At 32.2% G+C, this 23,854-nt stretch overlaps 3 protein-coding genes across 19 annotated transcripts; all 3 read right to left on the bottom strand.

Annotated features, from left to right (window-relative positions):
* Positions 1-167: 167 nt before the first annotated feature.
* Positions 168-6,580, bottom strand: LOC111311458 (uncharacterized). 14 transcript variants are annotated; one of them, XM_089750487.1, is made up of 8 exons: positions 6,474-6,580; positions 5,660-5,831; positions 3,986-4,091; positions 3,322-3,504; positions 2,188-2,667; positions 1,737-1,820; positions 1,555-1,634; positions 168-485 (listed from the first exon to the last, which is right to left on the bottom strand). In XM_089750487.1, the coding sequence occupies exons 2-7, from the start codon at positions 5,705-5,707 to the stop codon at positions 1,570-1,572; spliced, it is 966 nt and encodes a 321-aa protein (XP_089606613.1). In that variant the 5' UTR covers positions 5,708-5,831; positions 6,474-6,580; the 3' UTR covers positions 168-485; positions 1,555-1,569. The 14 variants fall into 14 exon arrangements, 12 of the variants coding, with proteins under 12 accessions (XP_089606613.1, XP_022766582.1, XP_089606418.1 ...); XM_022910847.2 differs by having other exon boundaries at positions 6,373-6,525; XR_016331404.1 differs by having other exon boundaries at positions 256-485; positions 2,120-2,667; positions 6,373-6,525.
* Positions 6,581-7,729: 1,149 nt separating this feature from the next.
* LOC111311460 (two-component response regulator ARR8-like) lies at positions 7,730-9,834 on the bottom strand. 2 transcript variants are annotated; one of them, XM_022910856.2, is made up of 5 exons: positions 9,314-9,834; positions 9,090-9,193; positions 8,913-8,990; positions 8,413-8,483; positions 7,730-8,295 (listed from the first exon to the last, which is right to left on the bottom strand). In XM_022910856.2, the coding sequence occupies exons 1-5, from the start codon at positions 9,414-9,416 to the stop codon at positions 7,998-8,000; spliced, it is 654 nt and encodes a 217-aa protein (XP_022766591.1). In that variant the 5' UTR covers positions 9,417-9,834; the 3' UTR covers positions 7,730-7,997. The 2 variants fall into 2 exon arrangements, with proteins under 2 accessions (XP_022766591.1, XP_089607012.1); XM_089750886.1 differs by lacking the exons at positions 8,913-8,990; positions 9,090-9,193; positions 9,314-9,834 and adding an exon at positions 8,644-8,815 and having other exon boundaries at positions 7,791-8,295.
* A 5,337-nt stretch (positions 9,835-15,171) lies between these two features.
* LOC111311459 (uncharacterized) lies at positions 15,172-17,993 on the bottom strand. 3 transcript variants are annotated; one of them, XM_022910855.2, is made up of 9 exons: positions 17,911-17,993; positions 17,427-17,751; positions 17,156-17,248; positions 16,837-16,981; positions 16,635-16,745; positions 16,462-16,544; positions 16,319-16,376; positions 15,688-15,790; positions 15,279-15,507 (listed from the first exon to the last, which is right to left on the bottom strand). In XM_022910855.2, exons 2-8 carry the CDS (start codon positions 17,724-17,726, stop codon positions 15,723-15,725), a joined length of 858 nt encoding a protein of 285 aa, XP_022766590.2. In that variant the 5' UTR covers positions 17,727-17,751; positions 17,911-17,993; the 3' UTR covers positions 15,279-15,507; positions 15,688-15,722. The 3 variants fall into 3 exon arrangements, with proteins under 3 accessions (XP_022766588.2, XP_022766589.2, XP_022766590.2); XM_022910853.2 differs by lacking the exon at positions 15,688-15,790 and having other exon boundaries at positions 15,172-15,507; XM_022910854.2 differs by lacking the exons at positions 15,688-15,790; positions 17,911-17,993 and having other exon boundaries at positions 15,172-15,507; positions 17,427-17,769.
* Between the last annotated feature and the right edge of the window lie 5,861 nt (positions 17,994-23,854).

Here is a 23,854-nt window from a genome sequence, read left to right as displayed (position 1 = left end):
GCATCGTAATTTTTTTTCTTTTTTGGCCTCTGCAATTCCATGCTATTAACTTACAATTTCGTTTATTATGCTAATGCCATTATTAAGTAATGACAAATTTATTAACAACGCTAGGCTTCAAATTTTTTTACAATTCATGAGGAGAGAATAATTTAAAATTACTCATGTTGAATATAACTTTTTATTTATTTATTTATCGCTCCACTTGCTGTGGGTGAAAATAATGGCGTGGAACGCTCAGCTTCAACTTCAGCCTTTCAAGAATCTAGAGGGCCAAAAACTCTGTATGTTTTATTTGAAATTATTTTTAACCTCATTTTCCCTCCCCAAACCATCCTATTGTCAATTTTCATCACAACGGAATGATGTCAGTCAACTTCTTCTTCTATCCATCATCAATCATAGCAGTTAAGAGTTTTTAACTTCTAAAATGCTATTTTATATGTACAAAACCTTTTTCTTTTGCCTAGGGGAGCAATTTGAACCTGCAGTAAAACATTGCACAAAATACACATTGTAAGTGAAATCTGTATAATCAAATATAACAAAAATGGCAGAGAATAACAATTTTCTCACACATATTCTGAAATAGCACTATCCACTAGAACTTGCTTAAATTATTAATCACTCATTCACAATGCTTTTTGTCTTGTGTTTTTAATACAATATATGGGGGAGGGGAGATTTGAACCTTTGACCTTATCCCTCCTAAGGAGGAGTAACAACTACTAGACCAAGCCTCGGTTGTTTTCTTCTTCTTAATAAAAGAAGACGGTCCTTAGAATGTGGGTTTCATAGCATAGCCAAACCACCTTTTCTCACTGAGTAAGAAAGCAGAGAATTATAGTTGTTTAAGAAACAAACAGTATAAAGGTATCATAAGCATTGCTAGTTCAGAGACGCAATAATCAACATATTATCACATTGACTACCTTGAAATAAAATTATTACAATCAAACTCAAACAATGACTATCACCATTCTTCACTTAACTAGCATTTAAGCAGTGAAAGAGTAGCTTCATTTCACTCTACACCCGCATTTTCTTGCTGTTTAAAAGCTCACCAAATTTAGCATTGAAGAATGAACTATATCATTATATTAAAACACCAAATGCAATTAATTAAAGTTGAAAGGAAAGCTTACAATCTTATCAAAATGCTGAATATCAAACTACTACATGTAAATTCCCAGATGATAAAGGGAAAAAAATCAAGCAAAGAAAAAGATGTGACAAAGATAACCAACTAGATTTTCTAGATCTCATAGTTAAATTCTAATAGTTGGAACAAATATTTAACTAAATATCCATGGGTCAAATGAAAGATTATGTAATACTTGGTTGTTTTATGATGTAATACACAAAAGAAAAAACTATTGACAAAAGAAAATGAGTGAGAAAACACATATAAGATTGGCAGTAAAGCACACTTAGAATATGCAAAAACTTTTTTCAAAAGGATCCACCATGCAAGTAAATTCCAAAACAGTTGCTAGCACAGTTGATAAATGAAAACAGAAACTAAATAAATATATAGTTTTAGTAAACCAATACCACTGATGTTGTAGGCTATTCATTTCTAAAATCTTCATAACTCAATCCCTCTGATATGGTGTCCAACCTGTTGTTTTCTCCTATAAACCAAAGACAAAAATGTCATGCTCTTCATAAATCACAACTAAAAAATTGAATGTATAAATATTTGGATGGGGAGGCAGGGGAGAAAAGAGGATCACCTTGATGTTCTCTTTCACGAAAATCCAGGAAATTTTCATTATCTGTTGCTAAAAAAGGTGACCGCGGGTAGCTCTCCAGTATATCTGAAATTATTCAGAGGTTATTCTGAAAGTAAGTATATCTAGATTTCTTTTTTTGGATCACATATATATATATATGTATATATATATATATATATATCAGAACCCATTAAGAGATTATTCTTAAAATATTGTGTTTTTCATAAATGAATTAACTAGTGCTAACTGGGCCAAATACTTGCTTATACACAAGACATATATTTTAGATAGCTAACTCAAAGAAAACCCCCAAACTCAGCTAAGTCTAGCACAATGCTTAAAATAGACTCACAACCAAGACATGGATGCATACACATGCTTACATGCAGACAAATATATGTGCCACGGGGCACATGCATTTGCCCACACGAACTGACAAAAAGAGAGAGACCTGAACTCTGAGAAAAGTCAGCTGTGAGATCTGAAAAACTGAAATTGCTATGGATCTGGCCTAAAAATCCAAATGAAGAAATGTCAACATCCAGAGGTGGTTCATTCAGTGGTTGTGTGGTTGATTCTACACTACTGAAAGATGTATCCCCAATTGTTGGACGTGCCTCCAGAACATTGTTCTCAGCACCAAACATGTAAGCAGAACTGCCCGAATAACCAGCTTCTGATTTTATCATTTTCCCATTTATTCCTTGCATCAGACCCATGTTTGAATTCTGAGTTGAAACCATGGCTGGTGGGGCATCAATCCTACTGGCACGGGTAGGCAGCTCAATAGGAGCATGCATTCCAGTAGGAAATGACAAACTACCATTAGTGAATAAATTAGTCAACCCAGATCCCATGAGATGATGCATGTTCTCCTGCTTCAAAACTTGTCCTGTGTTCTCTGGGCCGTAGCAGTATGAGTTCTGGGCCACTATAAGAGAAAGCTAAATCAGTTGCAAAAAACTGAAACTTGGAGAAAGCCAAAGCTTGGCTTTCAGATTGCCAGCAACTAATAATTAGTAATAGTAAAAACTAGTACACCAATTACTACAAATGGTGATCTATCAAATTATTAATGGATTGCTACATTCTCAAAATTCAATTAAAAAAAAAAAAGCAAAGATAAAGGAAGAGTGGGGAAGTTAATAGACCAAAACAAGGTGAAGCAAAATAATTTTTTCTGCAACTGGTCTCTTTTATCAAAAGTGGATATGGAAAAATAAGTGTATAAGAAGTAATCATCCTGATGTCTACGACTGCCTACATCCAAATTCCACATAGGTACTGATAAGGAGGAAATTAAATTGATGCTTTTATGCATATTGTCAACACTTAGAGTTAAAGAAGAATTTAGACAAACTCTTATTTCTTCTTTCTTCATTGGTCTTTACAGTTATACTAACATAAAAGAGCATAAAAAACTACCTTCAATCTTTGCTGCTAGAAAAATGTATAATGATTGTTTAATAAATCAAATCTCAACAAAGAAAAAGCATATTCAGAAAGTACTTCCACAAATAAAGAGCATGCCTCGGCAATTAAAGAAAAATGTGAACATGTCCAACTATGCAAAAAGCAATCTTACTCGGCTGTATGTGAGGTCCATTAGAATTAGAGATTGAGGAAACTCCAGTTGGATCAATATGATGCATCAATCGCACCTGTTGCTCAAGTAACTTGTTGAATTCCATTATTTGTTGCTTCACCATCAATCTCAGATAATAAGCCTGGAAGAATTCTCTATTCTCTTCTTCAAGCTTTTGCCAAACTGACAAGCATGAAATATTTGTAAAAGTAAATAAAAAAACTAATATGATGTAATGATCGTAAAATATTGGCAGAACCCCATGGTCAGAACAATTTATCTATCAGTTGACCAACAATTCTTACCCAACAATTAGTTAAAGCTAGGTACTAAATTCAGGGGGCTTGGACTGTCCAGTCTATAAGCTTCCCTTCAAACGGATTTTGCCACAAGGACTAGTCAATCTATGTGACAAATGGGTATTGGATTGACACACCTGTTTCTACATAGTGGGACCTCCTTTATTTTTTCTTTTTCTTTTTGTAAAGGTTGGTAGATGGAAGGCAATGCCATCGCATGGATTATTGTATCTCTTATAATTTCTCTAATATGTGATTTATAATAGGTTAAAGCTATCAAGTTAGTGGTGTTTCATAAGGACGAAATGTGGAACCAGGACAAAATGTGGATGTTATGCCAAAATAAAATATTTAAACTGTGTTACCAAGTTCAGTAAAACCAGGCTCAATTTCAGCCTGAGCCAGCAGAGTTTCCACAACTTCCTTCTGTGTCATGTAGAGTTGAAGACATCGTTCTATTAGGTTTTGAACCTGAAATCACAAATATAAGAGCAAAAACACCATTAGCCACTCTGGATAGCATACTACCTCTCAGAGCTACATGCCAAACAAATCTAAGAAAGAAGAAACACCTCCATGGACACACACAAGGAAGAACAGCATCCAACCATGCAGAACTAATAGCACATCAGATATACATCTTAATTTTTCTAGGGGAAAACATAGAAATAGTTTTAAGCAGTTTGTGCTTTTTCTCCTTTAGCCAGTCCTCTCCCCTTAACATATGAATGACTAATATTTGTTCAAGAACTGGCCAAAAAATATATATATACTTTGTCAAGAACTTAATTCCTCATATTCATCAAGAAGGGATAAATGACTGGCAATAATTACATCAGTTAAAATTATAAATTTTCTTGGTCACCTAAACTTTCCTTAGCTAGCATATGAAAATGCATTCATTGCTAATTGCCACATACAGTCAGGAACAGCATTATAAGCTCCATAAAGTCAGAAATTCAAGGAAACACATTCCCAAGACTAGCCCTTTCTACAGCATTTGCATAAGATGGTTGATCCAACAACACAAAATTAAAAAGCACAAGGTTTTATTTTAATATAAACTACTGCCTAAACATTAAACACAATGACTGTTTTGCAACAACTCACCAAAGATTTGTTTGCCAGTTTTTCCATGTCACCACAGGCTATTGGAGATTTAGATTCTAGGACAAGGTCTATGTTTCCTCTGAGATGTTAGCGGTAGAGGAGAATAGATGAAGACTGAACCAGAGGCTGCTTGTGATTTCTATAGTGAAATAAAAGCAGCCCATCTAAAAAAAGGATCAAAATAGCTTGGCTATAAGAAATATCTACGGAGATACCTAGGCCAGCAAAATTTAGTTTTCCATGTCAAGTGTCACTTTCCTTTAAGATCTTCACCTACCCTCCGTCTTTTGTATCTTTCCACTTTATGGTATAAAGCAAGTTATCTTTCATTCCTCTTGCAATTTTATCTTTGCACATATATGTAACCATTCATTATTATAAAACTTGTTAGAATTACAAATCTTGTATGAACTACAAATTATAAACAATTTATTGCTCTTGGAAAAAGTTTGTTTACTGTGAAGATGGATTATACTAGTATCTGACCTAAAGAAGGACCAATTGCATAAATCAAAAGTAGATTCCACAACTTCAATAATTTAGCCTATGCTTTAAAGCTTTTAAATTTAAATTTTTATAAACATACCAAGCATGTGTTTTCTGCTTCTTATTATTTCCATCAAATAGTTCGTTCCTCTAAACAGCTTCAAAATTTCAAATTTGTAGAAACATTAAAAAAAATAAAAAATGTGGATTACCACCTAAGCAACCATATCTACACGATTGCACTCAATCCACAGTAATGACCTCACTCCACTCTGCCTGACATAAAGTAATAATTTAGAAAGAAATTTAAGTTTTCATAAAGGAAAAAGAGGAACGACAAAATTAATATGTAAACTTATACATACAATAAAATTAATATGTAAGCATACAATTTATTATACACGATTGTCTGTTAACTGTAAAGATCAAGGTCAATATCTTACCAGCTGGATATCTTGACGTGAAACCCTTCTCACTGGTCCAGTCGACATATCTTTTACTTGGTTCCAAACAAAAGTAAGATACTAACCTAACACAACTATACCAATAATTACAAATTGTCTTCCCAAGATTACCGAAACAACGAGTCAGGCAATCTTGCATGCAGCTATATACCTGAAAATATATACCCAAAAACATACACAATTTGACATCAAACAGGTAGCAAATATTCAAGAATCAATAGTTCAAGATAACCATACGAAATTCTCTCTTGATCAATTTTTCATCAATAATTCAACAGCAATTTCTATAATCCAAAATCATATCAATCAAAAAAGATAAATCCTTTAACAGTTTTGATCATGCAAACACAAGATTCGATTAAAAAAAGAGCCTAAATTGCTTCAAAGCTATCTAATTTCATCTAACACTACAAGTTTAAAGCTGTGATGAACATGAAAGCAACAAAATTTCAAATTCTTACAACAAGAATTCTTCTTTTATCTTTCTTTCGAATTGGAAACAGAACACAATTAAAAACGACAAAAGAGAAGGGAAAATCGCAGCATATATAAAATTGAGGGAGTAATTTCATTTCAATTCCCGGCGGCATGCAAAGAAACGCGGGTTTATCGGATACGTTTCGAGCGTGTAATAAAGAATTAAAGATTGGTAAAAAAAGTAAAGAGAAATAAAAAGAATAGAGATTTCTCACCTGGGAGGAGATCCGTACAAAACTGAGGTAAGCTGAGGAAATAATGGGAAACGGAGAGAGAAGAAAAGAGAAGAAGAAAGATCATAAAAGGTGGTGGTTACCTCAATAACGCAGTGGGAGAGAAGATTCTTGCTTTTTGGACACTGCCCTTTTTCTCCCTCTTTATTTTTCTTTCTTTTAAAGCAGGCTGCACATTTGATTGTATGTGGGCCTAATTTTTGTTTTGTTTTTTCCACATATGGGCCTTGGATGGGTATTGTTTTACATGATAAAAGATTCAAATTTATAATTTTTTTTTTTTTAGCTAGTGTAATTTAAATTTGATTATAAAATGATCAACAAATAATATTCTTAAGACTATTTTAGTAGAGTAACTTTGAATAACATTATTCCTATTAAAACAATTAATAATATAACTTATTATGAATTATGATTCATATGAAAATTGAAGGTTAAGTAAAGCTAATAAAAAAAAATTCCCTTGGAGTTTCTTTAATGATCGAAATCTTACAAGAGGATATTAAATGTTACATTAAATTGTAAAATACCCCAAAAAATTCAGCTTAACTTTTCAAATTTTGTTTGACAGAAGAATGGTGTAGGCTGCTGCCATGTGTGCTATGGGTTGGAGCAGTAGAGCAAACCCGACTGACTGGGTAACTGGGGTTAGTTATGGGGAGTATTGGAACTCGGTTCCTAGGACAAACACTCTCTATATAATTATTATTAACCCCAATAAAAGAGTAATAAAACTCATCTCTCTCTGCCTTAACATGTATCATATATATGGAAATCCTTGAGAATTGAAGATAGGATGACCATGGCTGTGATTAAAGGTAGGATGAAAATCATGTCAGAGCATTTGAGTGCGTTAGTTACAATACAAGGTCCTGATCAGCCCCGAAATCAAGAAAACATATCAGACCAAAGATTTCATCTTCCCGTTTCGTGTAAAAGTCAGTGGTTTCAGAATCAAAGGTGATGCCTCCGACCAATTCCAGTTTTTGAGGGAAGAAAGCTCCAACATACATGATTTGTGGTCCATTCCTTTTGATGAAAACTGTGAGCTGTTTCAGCGTTGGATATTCCACCCTCCATTCATGACTAATGATTAAAAAAACAAAAAAATTCAAGTGATGAATAAGCTTTCCTCGGCTGTGCATTGTCCTATCCATCATATTATACATTGGACCAAGGTCTCGGATAACGGTATCGATTCTAGGCCCTAAACGACCTTGGTTTTAAACCATTGTTGTTCTTTTTTTTTTTTCCATTCAGTTCTCAATCATAAGAAAGTGTGGCTGACATACTATTTTCCAATCAGTTCCGTTGCATCACCAATCCAAAGATAAGTTCATCATCTCAAATCATACTGTTATCTTACACTTTTTTTTATTTTTCTTGTCTAGGGAATTCAATTAGCACAACAAAATTGGGAATTTTCAACTTTCTTTTTCATGTAAGATGTATACATGAAACCACTCTATCTCTACACTTCTATCAGAGCCTGTATACCAACAGTAAAAATCTAAACACCCCCCCCCCCCCCAAAAAAAAAGGAAAATTTACCTGAATTACATTTTCAAAAGAAAAAGAGAAATTGTGACATCTTTTTGGCAAGATCATCAAACCACAGTTGTGATACCGCTGTATCTAGGCCTTGATCTCTCGGGTGAAAGCCCTTCCTCTACGGCCTTTCTCTTGTTATTGCTGGATTGTTGTTGCAATAATTGTTCCTGGTGCTGCTGCTCTTCTTCTTTTTCTTGTCGTTTTGGTGATTCAAAGTCTGCTTTTTCTTCTTGCTTCTCTTGTTTTTTATTTTGATCCTTGAATTTGGTTTTCAACATATGGGGCCTAAGTTTATTCAAATCTGATAGCCTGACTGGCTTCAAGAAAAATTCTTCTGCACCTTCTTCTAAACATCTGGGAAAAAAATTATAGCAACAAATGAGTTTCACCTCAAAATCAAATTACCCCTATCCCCTGATTTTACCATAAAAGCAATTTCAAAACTTCTATTATTTGATTTTGTCTTTTTACCTGCTGATCCTTGAAGGGACATTCTCAGATGACATGATAACTACTGGTATGGTTTTTAGAGATGAAGATTCCTGCAAAATTAGAGAAGAAAAAATCCTGTAAATTCTCAAGATCTATTTTTCACGATGGAAAGTAATAAGTTTGGACAAATTTCTCCGTAGACAATATGAAATCAAAATAAATCAAGAAATGGCAAATCATGACATCATGTTTCCAGTGAATATGTTGAACCTGATTTTGCCGTTGGCGGTAAACAAGTGGCAAGATATTCCAAAAGATTGTTTTTCTTTTTTTTTTCATTTGACATCCTCAAGCAAGTGGCAACAATAGGACCCCAAATTGGTAACTTTTTTCATTACAAAGTAGTACAGTACTAATAATATTGCAATGCAAAATTTCAAATCTAGAAAAAAAAATCAGAAAGGTAAAGACTTGAGGACAGGAATAAGGGAATACAATGATGAAAGATAAAAGAGACAAAGAATAGAAACAAAGCACACCTTGATTTTCTTGAGCAAATCATAGCCTGTCATGCCAGGCATACAGTAATCTGTAATAACAAGATTCACTTCAACTTCCTGTAAATCACAAAAACAAGCAGAAAAATTTTACAAACCAAGCCAAAAAGATAAAAAAAAAAGTCGGGTAATCTCAGATATTAAAAAGAAATTACCAACCTGGTGATTGTTAGAAGAAACAGAGGGTGTATTTGGGTCGTTTGTGTCACCTTCATGTAAACCCAGAAATTCTAAAGCTTTACTGCCTGAATCAACTGTCGTAACTGCCAATGGAATCAAAATGATACATGACAATCAGAACTCAGAAGTACATAAAAGCAGCACAAAAATTTTTTTTAAAAAAATGATACCCATGATTCAAGTAGGAAAATTTTCCCAAGTACCTTGATATGAAGAGGTTTTAAGTAGCCTCTCAATAAGCTTTCTATCTATGATGCTGTCATCAACAGCCAGAACATGAAACTGTGATTCTGCTGTTATGCCCATTGTTCCAACTCAAGATCCAATCCGAAAAACCAAAGACAGATTATGTATTGAGAGCAATGGGATTGTGCTGAGATTGAGAAAGATTGTTTCGTGTGTTTGTTTCAGAGGTTGGGGTTGGTTTTTTATTCGTTCTGGTGGTTCAAAGGAAGGTGGTGATGAAGAGAAAGAGTTCGTATTGAAATAAAACTCCACAAGGAAAGATCCGACCAGATTTCATCCCAAATGTTGCAAATTTTACAAGTTGATTGAAATTGAATTATAGGGCAAGCAATGGAGGAAAAAAAATAAAACAGAATGACAAATAATAACGAATAAAATAATGAAATAAATCTAAATGGGAGATTTTTAAGGAGAGACGACGGGGAGAGGTGGTCTTAATTTATACAAACTCATATAATAAATAAATAAATAAATAAATAAAAAGAGAGAGATATAAGTGCATTAATAATAAGGAAAAAGAAATTAGAAAGAAAAAGAAGAGAAAGTTTTGGTTGAAAGCAAGGGGTGAGAGACATGAGGGCGGAACGTGGGACCATCAAAATCCTCCAAGAGATACAGGTGATGTCAGCAGAGGTGCCTTTTTCCCGCAAATGTGAAATCATGTCATGTGGGGGCTCTTGCCATATCTTGAGCAGGGGTAATTGCCATTGGCAAAGAAAGAAAAAAAAGGAGAGGCCTTGATTCTATTTTAGGATTTGCTTCCCATGCATCCCCATTACTCCCTATTTTTTTCTATTCTTTTCAAAATGGCAATGGCTGTCATTCATTCAAGCATCTAATCTTAACCCATAGGAAGGGGCAGATCAGCTCACAATTTCTACTGCCAATCCATCCCACTTTAACTGAAATGATTGTTTGTATTCCATTTTATTCCAAAATATTTTGACATTGTCTTCAATGTTTTTTAAACTGAATTTAAGTTCACCTACAACCAGTTATGTCATTTCGTATTTATTTATTTATTTATTTAATATATATAAAATATATAAATTATTATATTATAATTTATGTCAAAATATTATATATAAAATATATTTTTTATTTTTAATAAATAAATTTATTAAAATTTTAACAGTATAATTTTTTGTTGTTTTATTTTTATATCATATATCATGTCATGTTTAAAATTATTAAATTTATTTACAAACTCTAAAAAAAACAAAAGGTAGAACCCAAATCTCAAATTTTTGACTATTTAATATCTAATCAACCATTTGATGAACTAATTTAATTTAATCTTATCTTATCTCAAAGCTAATCAAATCAAATTCTACTTAACTTAAAAAGTGTCATCTATTTTGGAGGAAGCTTTTTCTCCTTTTTCTTTTAAAGAATTATTTAAGGTGTTTCATTTTTATATGACGATGAAGAAAAATTCAGCATTTAAACCATTACAAAGAAAAAGATATTAGAGAAAGAATAAGCTATCATATTTCCTATATATTGTGGGTATGATGGCAATTTTCCCTAAAAAGTAACTATATATTTTAATTATCCCAAAAGAATAAACTTTCCAACAACAACAATATAAGAGTCATGATTTGATCAAAACTTTAATATCACCTAAGCCCTAACAGTGCATATTATGTTAAACTCCATAGGTGATTTATGTTTTGTAAGCTTTGGGAGAATCCAATATCTTTGTTGCTCCGCTTGGTCCCGCTCGGTATCGTCGCTTTCTCTCCCCCTTTAATAATTAATGAAGGCTTTTATCATAATATTGAAATAAAAAAGGCCAGTTAAATTATCATATTAATCACATTTTCATTATTTTTATATATAGGATTTATTTCATGAGCTCTATTGATTTCGATCTTCAATTTAAAATTTCATTTGATTATTTTAAATCATAAAACTTCATGAATTTTATTTATAGAATTCTATCTAAATCTTTATGATAAGGCATGTGATTATTAAATAAATTATATTTTAATTTTCTTTGTTAGCTATATCTCTATTATCATCATAAGGATTTCCATTATTTTATATATATATATAAAGTCACTTATTTAGATTCTACTTTTATTATTTGTATTTTAAAAAAAATTATTAAAAAAAAAAAAAGTAAAACATAAAAGCAATATCCTAATTGGTTCAAAATGAAACATGACCAATTAAAAACATAATTAATCTTTATAGGAGAAGAATTTTAAATTTTATCATATAAAAGGTTACATATTATAGGTATAATCCCTGAAAAATTTATCCTTCTTAAATCCATTATTTGTACTCATTGTTTTTTCCTTCTAAGCGAGAAACAAATAATAAAAATGTCAATCAAACAAAATCTTAGTCACGAGAACTAAAAACAAATTTAAATTGTCCCTTTTACATTAATTAAATAATTGATTGTAAAATAAGATGGTCTAAAAGTCTTGTTTAAGAATTCCACAGTTTCTTGCAGTTTGATGGAAACTACCCATCGTTTGCCCCGAAGTTTCAAAGTCAATCCTGCTTTTGAATTGGTATTGAAACATAGGAGCAATAAAATCAAATTAAGAAAATCTGCATTGTTAGTTGAAAGGAAATTTCACACACCCACGTACACACAAAATCCCAAATCCAAGATTTGGTGATTGACTATCAAAATTTGATTCTGCTGTTTCTTTTTTTTTTTTTTTCTTCTTTGTCTTTATATGCAAGCAAAGTTGGTTCAAAATTGTCGTCAAAAGGGTCAAAGAAATCTAAAGCGTGAAAGGCTACAAGTAAACGAGATTGACCCTCTAGAAACAATTATGCTTGTTTAAACAAATATATATATAAAAAAATCTATTCCTATGTCAAAATTTAATTATATGATGTGATTTTCTTGATTGCATTCATACTTTCACTAATAATGTTTAGGAGACTTTAAGCACTAATTGAGGAAAAAACAGAAAACTCAATGATAGTAAAGTATATATGTTAGGTGGACCAATGTGGCCTAAATCTTGTAGTAGTAACTTCTTCCCCCTTTTCTTCACTTTGTTGGATACAGTTAACATTTGTGAAGGATGGATAAAGGCAAGCTACTCTTTTTCCTTGTATTTCATGCTGGGTTTTTTTTTTTTTTTTTTTTTTTTTTTTTTATAAAAAGATTGTAATTTTAAGATAGAAGAAGAAGTTATATATTTTAAAATTGAAAATTGAAAATTATTAAATGTTACATTTTTTAAGAATAATTGTATAAATAAATTAAATTAAATTAAATTAAATTTTGCATTCTCTGTGTTCCCTTTTTTTAAGTATGTATAAAAATGGTTCAAACTTTTGTACATATATTTTTGCATTTATGGAACAAAATAGATATATAAAATAATAATAAATTAAGTTTATAAAAAAGGTTCTATTTAATTATAAGTTTAAGCCATGAAATTGGCCAAAAAAGCCATATACATGGTGAAGGGTAAAGAATACGTTGTAATTATTATTGAGACTTAACTAGCGTGATAGAAATGAAAGTATAATTTTTTTTTTTTTTTATGTTAGAAAAATTTTATACTACTTAAAACTTTTTTTCTTTGATTTATAATATTTTGGCATAAGAAAAACAGTATGGTTGGAATTAGAATTTTATACAACATATTCTTTTGACTATGAATGCAATCATATTTTTAACCAGACTTTATAATATTTTTACTAATTATTATTAGAATCTTATATAATATATTATCTCTAAAAACCAGTCTTCCTCTTTCTAAAATCTCACTGATTTCCACCGCTACTAGTAATCAGCATATACTATCATCATCTGTTATCGTTAATCACCGTTGATCGATATCAATTTTCATCAAATTTCACCACTCATCTTAATTTCTTTTTCACCTCTATTTACTTCATTTTTCCTAAAACCTTCTAAAAGAGCATAGATATAGCTTTTTTCCATCCTAAAACATTATCCTAAGTCACTCCAAATCGCCTGAAAATTGAATGTCTCTCCCCTTACTTAGCTCTTCCATCTCGTTAGTTTAACTAAAAACTTTTCCAACCACCGCTGGCCTCCTCCGATCTTCCTTTCTCCCTTCACTTTGTGTTTTTCTTTTTTTTTTTTTTTTTTTTACTTTTCGTGTTGCTTGCTTCCTTTATGGAATGATGTTTATTGTTTTTTTATGATTTTCTGTCCATCGATGGAGTATTATTGCCGACAAGAGTTTCTAATTTTGTATTTGAGATTATTTTAGAAAATGAATAAAATGTTAAAGGTAAAATAGGGTTTAAAACATATTTTAGTTTCATGGTTTCACATAGTAACAAATAATAGGGGAAGAAAGAGAGCGTCAATTTTGATCAACCCGACCGGTTGATAAAAAATGAACTCCATTTTCCCATTTTATCCTAACAAATAAATAGTAAATGGAATCGGTAAAGAGTCCGAATGGAATTCAGATTCTGTTGAACAAAACAGCAGGAGGCAAAGGAAGGTCCTCTTCCTTAAACAAGCATGAAAGGTTGAGGACATATATAGGGTAGCAACTAGCAACAGCGAACATGTAACGGAAAATATTGCAACCGATGTGTGTGTGTGTGTGTGTGTTTTAATCAAATAATAAAAGATTGGCCGACACACTTTAATTGGGTGTACAACCTGTCACACATAATCCATGCTTCCAAGATTGCAAAAGCTCCTCTTCCGGAGGCCATTCCCCCATTCCCAAACGTGAATGCCTGATATTCTGCTGCTAACCCTACCTCCTTTTTTTTTTTGTTTTAATACTTATTCCTATTGACCTTCGTTGTCCCTTGGGCCCCTCGAGAGACAAACAAGTTTTTGCTTTCTTTTTATTTTTTTTTCTAGAAAAAGAAAAAAATCCCACCTATCAGTTTAATGAAAGTTCTTCTTTTAATTACTTTCATGACTTAATAGTTTGTTAATTGTCGCGTGAGAAATTTGGTTTAATAAGAAATGGATGTATGTATGTTGTGTTCATAAGTTAAATTCGAATTCCTCTCACAAATAAAAGATAATAATAATATTAATAGTAATTTGCTATTGTTTGGGTTGAAATATTTTGAGCACAACTTGATAATTATGCATTAATATATATATATATATATACACACACACACACTCACTTACTTTTCTTATATTTTAAATTGATTTTAATTTTTTTTCTATCCGTTGACAATAAAAAAAGTATTGTACATCAATGTTACAAAAAAATTGAATTTCTAATATTAATTAAATACACAAAAATAATAATATCTTAATATAAATGGAAGTCAAAGAAAAAAAATTCCAAATACTTTGCCATTTAATTGAGGGAATATTAGTTTACATTTTGCAACAGTTACCACCAAAGTTTTCGAATTGTTGTTTCAACTTCACTTGATTGCATTTCTTTAACAGCTTTACTACACTGTTTTAGGAGCGTCAGCCGTGGTAAAGTAAACCGCAGTGGTTCACTACTGAATAAGACAAGACACGAACCCAAATCCCAAACGTCAAAAGGCACAAAACTGTAACTTGCGTTTAAGAAGTTAGTTGTTGCGAATATAAAACCTCTGTGAATTCAGACTTGAAAGTCCCCATACTTAGTTTTAGGCGATTTCCAGCATGCACTCAAATTTAAGTTTTCAACCTCAGCTTTTGTGCTCAAACAAAGTTCAAGGCTTAATTTTGTCAATCCAAGCTTGAACAGACACGTAGAAGCTTCGACAAATGCTTACGAGAAAACTTGGACAGCATACGACGCTAGTCAAGACAAGCTTGAACATCCAGCCATTTAGATTCAGCTTCACCCTTTTGAAGCCATTACAAATCATTATTCCATGAAAGTGTGTTAAACTTCAACTTCATTAATACTTGCATCTTACAAATTCTCTTCACCAACGGGTTACTCAAGAAATAAATAGAAGCATATAACCTGAATAAAAAAACGCATATCCCCTCAAAAGCTACTGTATTTTAAACATAAATAATCGTACCACATAATGACTAATTCAACACTGTTATCTATCCCCAAAATTTCTTGGTGTCACAAACATCACCCAGACGGACATACGAGGGTTACAATATACTCCGCTTACAGGGTTTACAATATATTCCACTTATCTGCCAAAGCTTCAGTAATCCTTGCAATGCACATAGCAGCACTTAGCGGATAACCAGAAACTGCAAGAAACGGGAGAAATAATAATAATTAATTATGTTTAAACAGCAGGTTTTTGTTCAGCCTTGATCAACACAATCACTGACGAGAAAATAGCCAAATTCAAGAAAAAAGTATATGCCTAGCAATAAAACCACCTATATGCACCCATATGCATAAATGTACACAAGGAGATTATAAACCTTGTTTGAACCTCAACACTGAGATATTCTTCATTCTATAGCAATGAGAAGATATGCCATAGAAGACAATGATGTAGGTCTCGTCCCCTTGAGCATGTTCTGCCTATAGCATAAGGAATGATAAGAATTAAAATTCCATGCTCGTAAAATATGATTGTCTTGAATATTGTAATAAGCTATGTTACTCAGGAGGGTAAGTGACAGTCCCGAGATACTCGATTTTTTCAAAGTTTTTTCATATATTTGGAAGATCATACACCATACCCATGTCCGAATATGCGTTGGAAATGGGTACTTCAGGGAAAATGAAGAGTTGCAGTAACATAGGTAATAAGTCAGAAGTTACCATCTCCAACCCCACACCACCTACTCCAGAACTCTTCATGCAAAAATGATCTACTAAACATAGAAAACAACTATTCATGTTTCCTCTCCAGGCTTATCAGTAAGCATATCCTTCATCTTCTACAGGTAGTTTAGCTTTCATCTATTCCTATTGACTAGGCTTACTCCCTGCATATTTCTACTTGATTCCTGGTTCTTATGGGATTCAAGGCTTACGAATCAGAATCCTCAAAATTTCCACAACAAAATCTAACAAAAATACACACATGCAGAATGTGGTACTCACTTGCTATAAAATCATCCGTATACTCTGTCTCTATTCTCCCATGGGCCATTGCACCCACCTGAAAAAATGCAGAGATATAGGATAAGGAAACAATTATAAATAGGGAAGAGAAAGAAAAGAATTCTATGTCACACAGGACTTACCACAAAAACAAGGTTCACATCATCACCAACAGCATCCACATATTTACTCATTTTAACCAATTTCTCTGAGCTATATGAGAAGCCTGATGCGCACGAAAAATAACTTAAATGCTGGAAACAACATCTTTGTATTGACAAGATACAAGAGAAACAACAACCAAATTGAAACCAACCTATTTTGCGAGAGTTGACAGGAAAATACTTGGTTATAGGATTCTTTATCACTTGCAAAAGTTTTTCACGCTTACCAACAGCAGTTATATTTAGTTTTTGTAACAGCTGCACTGCATGATGTTGAATAGGTCAATAAGAAATAGCCCTGTAAAAGTTTTAAAATGTGGTGGAAAAGACATAATCTCAGAACGATAAACTTACACATGATACCAGAGAACCGCTTATACGTTCTTGGAATTCGAACATGAGGTTTAACTTCAAAAAGTACTCCTTTCTCGGTTCTAACATACACAGCTAGCAATCTCCCAGCCTTATTGACGGGGCTATCTAAAATTGCTAGAAGAGCCTATGCGAATCAGCACAGTTGTCAGTTAGTTAAAGGAGTTAAATCCTCCATTAAGATTTTTACATCAGGCCTTGTCCCGAAACATCGAGAATGCACTAGGAATTAGTTTATCATAGTTTAAACAAAAGAAATATAAATTTACAAATAAAACCAGAAAAAAAGAAAGGAAATAACCTGATGGGTTATGTCAGGTCTGAAATCAGCAGGATTCTTGTTATTTTTCCGCAAGAAATTGGCATGATCATCCGGGTTCAAGAGTTGGAAACTCTGTAATTTAGACCAACAAGAGAAATTACAGTTGAAACCGAAAATTAGAAAAAAAAAAAAAAAAAAACCTCTATTAAAAACTACCATAATCACAACATATGCAAATAAAATTTGATTACTTAAAAATGATAAAAGAAATGTTAAGCACAACAAATATAAAAATACAAGTTCCATATACCTTTCCAACTTTAGCAACTTCCAAAGAAGCCTTCTCAAGAACAAAAATGACCCCAGTTTTGTTGGTCTTTTTATCACTGGGGGCAATTGGGATTCCCACAAGGTCATCTGTTCCAGCTTCGTCTTCTTCCTCTTCTTTACCTTCAGCTTCCTTTGTTGGCTTTGCAATAGAAGCTCCCTTTGCTGCCTCTTGTTCTTCCACTTCTTCTTCTTCATCTTCTTCTTCTTCTTCTTCTTCTCTATCATACTTATCCTCTCTCTTCTTCCGCTTCTTCCCTTTTACAGCATAGGGCCGTACCATTTTATTGGCTCAAAAAATTATTTATCTTTTAAGCAAAAGTAGCATGGCAAGATAACACTACATCAGATTAAGACTATAAACATCCAACAGGAACAATTTTTTTCTTTTAATTTCAAAATTTACACTGGAAACAAAGTAAGTAATTGAATTTAGAAAATGTAGTATTTTCAGGGCGGGAAAGTACCTCGGAGTGTGGCGGAGATAAGAAGACAGAGTAGCAGAAACCCTGGAGCCTTAACTTGAGAAACGGGATTGATTATAAATGAGTAACGAGATTACTTTTAGGGCAAAGTGTGTTGCTGGGCTTGGGTTAAGTGTCCTTCATGGCCCACCCCTAAGGCCTCATTCGCACAATTCTTAAACAAAGCCAGTATATTTAATTTTGGAGTAAAATCATATTTATTTTTTGTTATTGAATTAAAAAAAATTATTTCACTATCTTTTACACTAAATTTTAAATTTCTTTTACACGCTTGATGTTTCATAATTTTATAATCTCAAAAAGTAAAAAAAAAATAAATGAAAACATAAAATACAACAAATAGCATTTGAGATGTTTAAAAAAGATTACCGAACAAATAGGATAAAAATACTACAAATATCATTTTATAATTCCAGGGGGGGCGAAAGAGGAGAAGGTGGATAATGGAAGATGATGGAGGCATCGGAATGAGAGACATTGATTTTTAATTATAATTGAAGAAATTGACTTGTAATTGAAACATTTTTAAGAAACTGAAGATTCAAAAATTAAATATTATACAAAGATTATAGACATGGATAATTAGTGGGGTAGCTAGCAGCTTTACCCCGACATCTTGGTTAATTCTATTGTATTAAAATAAAATAAAAGAGTCATTTTACTTGTTTCATTAGTTTTATCTCAAATTTTTATTTTGTGAAACAATATAATTATTGAATAGATTCAAATGTGGGGTATGCTATTTCATGATTAGGCTAACTAATTCATAAATGATATTTAATTATATGTCATGCCAAAAAATAAAAAATTAAAAACATAAATGACGGAACGAATGGTATTTTTTAAATTAAAAAAAAAAAACGACTAATTATCATAACGTCTAGATCTGAGGATCTATCGCTAGACATTGACTTAAGAAGTCGCTATCAATCTTTTTTATCTATGTGCGATTGATCACCTAAAGAATTTATTCTTTCAAGGAACACCTAAACTTAAGGGTCCCTAAAAGAGTAAGTTCGGGTCTACTAACCAGAACAGGGTTCGGGAGTTCGATTACGTGTGAGGAAAGTTATAGCACCCCCACAACGCCCGTCAAAAGATGGTACCAGCTTAATTTTATGTTATTCAACAAGCCTTAAAATTTTACCAAGTAATTAGTTATTGAAAATTATTCTCAATTGACTCTAATACTTTTAGCAAAAAATTGAAAAAATTTCCTCACCTCACCTCAAGAGTATGCAAGAAAACTACTGTTTTACTTACAAAGGCTCTATCGTCGGATTATTTAAAAAAAAATAAAAAGGAAAAAAAATGACTGCTTTTGTGCAGGAAAAATTGATACTTTCAACTTTTTCTCAAAATCTTTTTTTTTAGAATTTATTTTTTAAAGAAAATTGATACTTTCAACTTTTCCTCAAATTTTTTTTTTTGAAAATTTATTTTTAAGGAAAATTGATACTTTCAATTTTTCCTCAAAACTTTTTTTTTTGAAAATTTATTTTTAAGGAAAATTGATACTTTCAACTTTTTCTTAAAAATATTTTTTTGGAAAGCTTGTTTTCAAGAAAAATTGATACTTCCAACTTTTCCCCAAAAATATATTTTTTTGGATTTTATTTAAAGAAAATAAAATAATAAAAACAAAAAAAAAATGAAAAAAAAAAAAAGTAAAATAAAAATAAAATAAAGATAAAAATAAAAGAATATCAAACAAATATAATCTAATAATAATAATAAATAAATATGTAAAATATATATATATATAAAAAACCTGGAACGGCTCGGCTTGAGGAAAAAAAACAGCTCGAAGCAACGGCTCAGGGGTGTCAGCTCGGCTCGACTAACGGCTCGGAGAGGCGAATCACGCGTGGGTCGAAAGCGGGTTGACGTTCGGGTCAGTTTGGATCTTGACAAAATGCGCGGATCCTCTGGGTTACTTAACCTAGAGACGGTGTCATTTTGGGAGGGTATATAAGACTGATTCTTTCATTTTTTCAGCAGACCGAGCCTTCCCTCTCTCTCTTTTTCTTTTTTTTTCTCCCTTCTCTCTAAGATTCCCGAAGAACTCCGGTTGAATATTCATCGAATTCTAGAAATTTCATCAGAATCTGAGTTTTTTATCAGAAGTTTACCAAAAAAATTGGTCGATTTCTGAAAATTCTTATCGAAAACTGGGCAGCTAACCGAAAACTTCAAACTTGGCCGAAATTGTCACCAAAAAATTCAACCTTCGTCGAAAAATTCAACCGGAATCTGAAAATTTTTGAAAAATTTTCAGAAAAAATTCACAGAAAAATCTCCAAAAATTTCTCACTGATTCCTAAAGCTATTATAACGCCTCTAAACCCTTTTTCAGCTTTCAAATCTCTTATGTCTGTCTTTTTCTCTCAGCCAGTAACTTTTTTCTGTTTTTCTTCCTTTAATCCGAGGGTCCTTTTATAAGAATTGATCAGAAGAGTTTCTGATCAATCCCAACTCCTCTTTGGATCGAGATTCAATCATTGAATCCAATATGGACTTTGATTGAATCCCAATCCAATCTTCAGTCGAAAAAAAAATCAAAAAAATAAAAAAATATTAATAAATAAATAATCAGATAAACCAAAAAATTAACAGATAAATTAATTATAATATATAATCAGATAAATATATATATAAATATTAACAGAAAAAAATAATAATAAGGATATATATATTAATAAATAATAAAAAAATAATAAATAATAAATACATAAGAAAAATAATAATAAATAAATATATAAATAAAATAAAAATGTAAAATACAAAAATAAAAAAAGAAAATGGGCTTACCCATTTGGACCAGACCTAATTGATCCGGGCCTGGACCAAATTAGATGTCTATAGCTATCCCTCTTTGCACATTTTCTGTGAAACAGAAATTGCGCAAAGACGTAGACACCCATTCAAAACTCAACTCGACCCTTTTTTTTTTATTTTTTGTGTTTAAGATTTGATCAAGGCTCCTCTAAAAAGAGGCTCAACGACTTTGAAAATGAATAAAGCTCATCTAATAAGAGGCTCAACGACTTTGAAAATGAATAAACAATGCTCATCTAATCAGAGGCTCGACGACTTTGAAAAAATAAATGCTCCTCTAATCAGAGGCTCAACGACTTTGAAAAGATAAACAAAGCTCCTCTAATCAGAGGCTCGACGACTTTGAAAAAATAAATGGCTCATCTAATCAGAAGCTCAACGACTTTGGAAAGTAAATTACTCCTCTGAATAGAGGCAACGAAACTTTGAAAAATAAATTGCTCCTCTAAACAGAGGCACCACGACTTTGGAAATTGCTCTTTTAAACAGAGGCACCATGACTTTGGAAAGTAAATTGCTCCTCTAAACAGAGGCAACGAAACTTTGAAAAATAAATTGCTTCTCTAAACAGAGGCACTATGACTTTGGAAAAATAAATTACTCCCTGACAATCATGTCCAAAGGAGTTGAAAATTGTGTTTGAAGGAATTTCAGGAGATTATACCTAAAGGTCTTATAAATCAACCCCGATACCAAGAGACATCCTATTTCAAGGATTAGGAACTTACCTGACAAGCTTTTTTCTTAAATTTGAAAATGTCTTCATATCTATCTCCTCTATGTGGGATTTTAGAATACCCCTGCTTATTGAATTTATGTAGTACATGTTATGTAATGTATATGAAATTCAATGCATGTTATGCAAATGTTGGCTAATTAACTCTTATTTAGTTTATGGTACTCAAGCTTCTTAAGCTCTTTTTTTGGGCCCCGAACCCTTTGATTCTTTAAAAACTGGATTACGCTACTCTTCTAAGATCGAGCCAGTGTAGCTCTCAATCACTTCTTTCGCTCGTATTCTTTCTGTAAAAAAAAAAATTTCATTTCAAATTCAATGTCCTTATCAGGAACTGAACATCTCGGTTATGCCTTTATCATTCGGGACCTCTTCAATGTAATATAAAAATTCTTTCATGCCATTATTCATTTATCAGTCATTATTTCAAACTCAAAAAGTAAGAATGCATTTGTACATTTATTCCATTGTAGGATATTAAGAAGAAAAGAATAAGAATGGTTGAGAAATAGTCACTAAAAAAGACACAAAGAGTGAAATAGAATGTCTTTTATTAGTAAAATATTGGTAAATTTTGACCAAAAGAGAATTACAAGGATAAGTATGGGGACAAAGCCCAAAATGAATAATCGGATAATCATGATAACACATCTCAAGATTTTTTTTGAAAATCTAACCCTCTGATGTATTTAACAACTTGGAGCTCCTCCAAATTTGCTAGTCTTCATGCCAGCGAATTTTTAAATTCGATGCCGTATTCTCCTTATCTAAGCTGCCTTTTCAAGTTTTCAACCTAGATAAACCCCCTATGACTCAAATCGCCATTTTAAGATTTTCGCATTTGAGTCTGCATTTTTTATTCACTTTTTTTTCATTTTTTTCATTTTTTCATTTTTTTCATTTTTTTATTTTTTCTTCAAGCATAGTATTTCTTCACAGCATCAAAATTTATAGGATGGGGTAAATCATTTCCATCCATCTCAGTTAGTATCAATGTTTCACCCGAGAAAGCTCGTTTTACCACATACGGCCCTTCTCAATTCGAAGTCCATTTTCCTCTACTATCGCTTGGATTGAGAGAATTCTTTTTAAGACCAACTCTCTTTCTCGAAAGCAACAGGATCGAATCTTCTTATCATGAGCCCTCATAATTCTTTTTTGATATAGCTGACCATGGTACAGTGCAGTAGTCTCTTTTTTTCTATGAAATTTAACTACTCATAGCGTTCTTGAATCCATTCAACTTCTTTCAACTTAACTTCTTTTAGAACCCTCAGGGAGGGAATCTCTACTTCTACTGATAGTACAGCTTTCATCTCATAGACAAAAAAAATAGGGTTACCCTAGTAGAAGTACGAACTGACTTCGATATGCATGCAGTGCAAATGGCAACTTCTCATGCTAATCTTTATAAGTCTCGATCATCTTTTTCAGAATCTTTTTTATGTTCTTATTGGCTACCTCAATTGCCTCATTCATTTTCAGACGGTATGGTGTCGAGTTATGATGCTTGATCTTGTATTGAGCACATCTTTCTTGCATCATCTTACTATTTAAGTTCTTGGCATTGTCTGAAATGATTTTTTCTAAAAGTCTATATCTACAGATGATCTCTCTCTTTATGAACTTACAAACCACAGATCGTGTCACACTTGCATATGATGCCACCTTTATCCATTTTGTGAAGTAATCTATCATCACAAAAATGAATCTGTGCCCGTTAAAAGCCTTTGGGATGATTCCATGCTCCACATTGAGAATGGCCATGGTGGTGCCATAACATGCAAAACAGATGACGAAGTATGGATCTTATCAGCATGTATCTGGCATTTATGGCATTTACGAGCATAGTCAATGCAATCATTCTCCATCGTCAATCAGTAATATCCTACTCTTATGATCTATCTCACCATCATATGTCCACTGGTATGTGCTTCACATATTTCATCATGCACCTTTTTAATGATTTTTCTCGCTTCAGTCTTACTTACGCACCTCAATAATGCTTGATCTCAATTTTTTTTGTACAGAACATCTTCATCTAGGAAAAAACTCATAGCCAATCTTTGGATGACCCTTTCATAATTTTTTATTGCTTGTACTGGGTACTGCTGATCCTTAATATACTGTAAAATGTTATGATACCAAGGCTTTCCATCTTTTTCTTCTTCTATATTAGAGCAATAAACTGGTTAACATCTAGCTTGATGGATTGAATGTCAGTATTATCATTAATTCGAATCATTACAACCAGAGTAGCGAACGCATCAGCAATCAAATTCTTTTCTCGAGGTAAGTGGTTAAACTGGATATCTTTAAAATGGTTTTTCATCCATAAGTACAACAATTGTA

The sequence above is a fragment of the Durio zibethinus genome, chromosome 1 (genome assembly GCF_047325235.1).
Source record: "Durio zibethinus cultivar Kanyao isolate XHJ-2024 chromosome 1, ASM4732523v1, whole genome shotgun sequence".
Taxonomy (NCBI): domain Eukaryota; kingdom Viridiplantae; phylum Streptophyta; class Magnoliopsida; order Malvales; family Malvaceae; genus Durio; species Durio zibethinus.
The sequence above is the reverse complement of the archived record's forward strand: the minus strand, read 5'-3'. Positions and strand labels throughout refer to the sequence as shown.

What these genes read in the sequence shown, in the direction of transcription:
- LOC111311458 (XM_089750292.1), bottom strand. Translation starts at nt 5,707, where the DNA reads ATGTCGACTGGACCAGTGAGAAGGGTTTCACGTCAAGATATCCAGCTG. An exon ending in TGGACCTCACATACAGCCGA is followed by an intron (nt 2,668 to 3,321) that starts GTAAGATTGCTT and finishes TTTCTCTTATAG; the next exon opens with TGGCCCAGAACTCATACTGC. An exon ending in TCGTGAAAGAGAACATCAAG is followed by an intron (nt 1,635 to 1,736) that starts GTGATCCTCTTT and finishes TTTGGTTTATAG; the next exon opens with GAGAAAACAACAGGTTGGAC.
- LOC111311460 (XM_022910856.2), bottom strand. Translation starts at nt 9,416, where the DNA reads ATGGGCATAACAGCAGAATCACAGTTTCATGTTCTGGCTGTTGATGAC. An exon ending in TTTCTTCTAACAATCACCAG is followed by an intron (nt 8,991 to 9,089) that starts GTTGGTAATTTC and finishes TGTGATTTACAG; the next exon opens with GAAGTTGAAGTGAATCTTGT. An exon ending in GTCCCTTCAAGGATCAGCAG is followed by an intron (nt 8,296 to 8,412) that starts GTAAAAAGACAA and finishes TTTTTTTCCCAG; the next exon opens with ATGTTTAGAAGAAGGTGCAG.
- LOC111311459 (XM_022910853.2), bottom strand. Translation starts at nt 17,726, where the DNA reads ATGGTACGGCCCTATGCTGTAAAAGGGAAGAAGCGGAAGAAGAGAGAG. An exon ending in AAGTTGCTAAAGTTGGAAAG is followed by an intron (nt 17,249 to 17,426) that starts GTATATGGAACT and finishes TCTAAATTACAG; the next exon opens with AGTTTCCAACTCTTGAACCC. An exon ending in GCGGTTCTCTGGTATCATGT is followed by an intron (nt 16,746 to 16,836) that starts GTAAGTTTATCG and finishes AACATCATGCAG; the next exon opens with TGCAGCTGTTACAAAAACTA.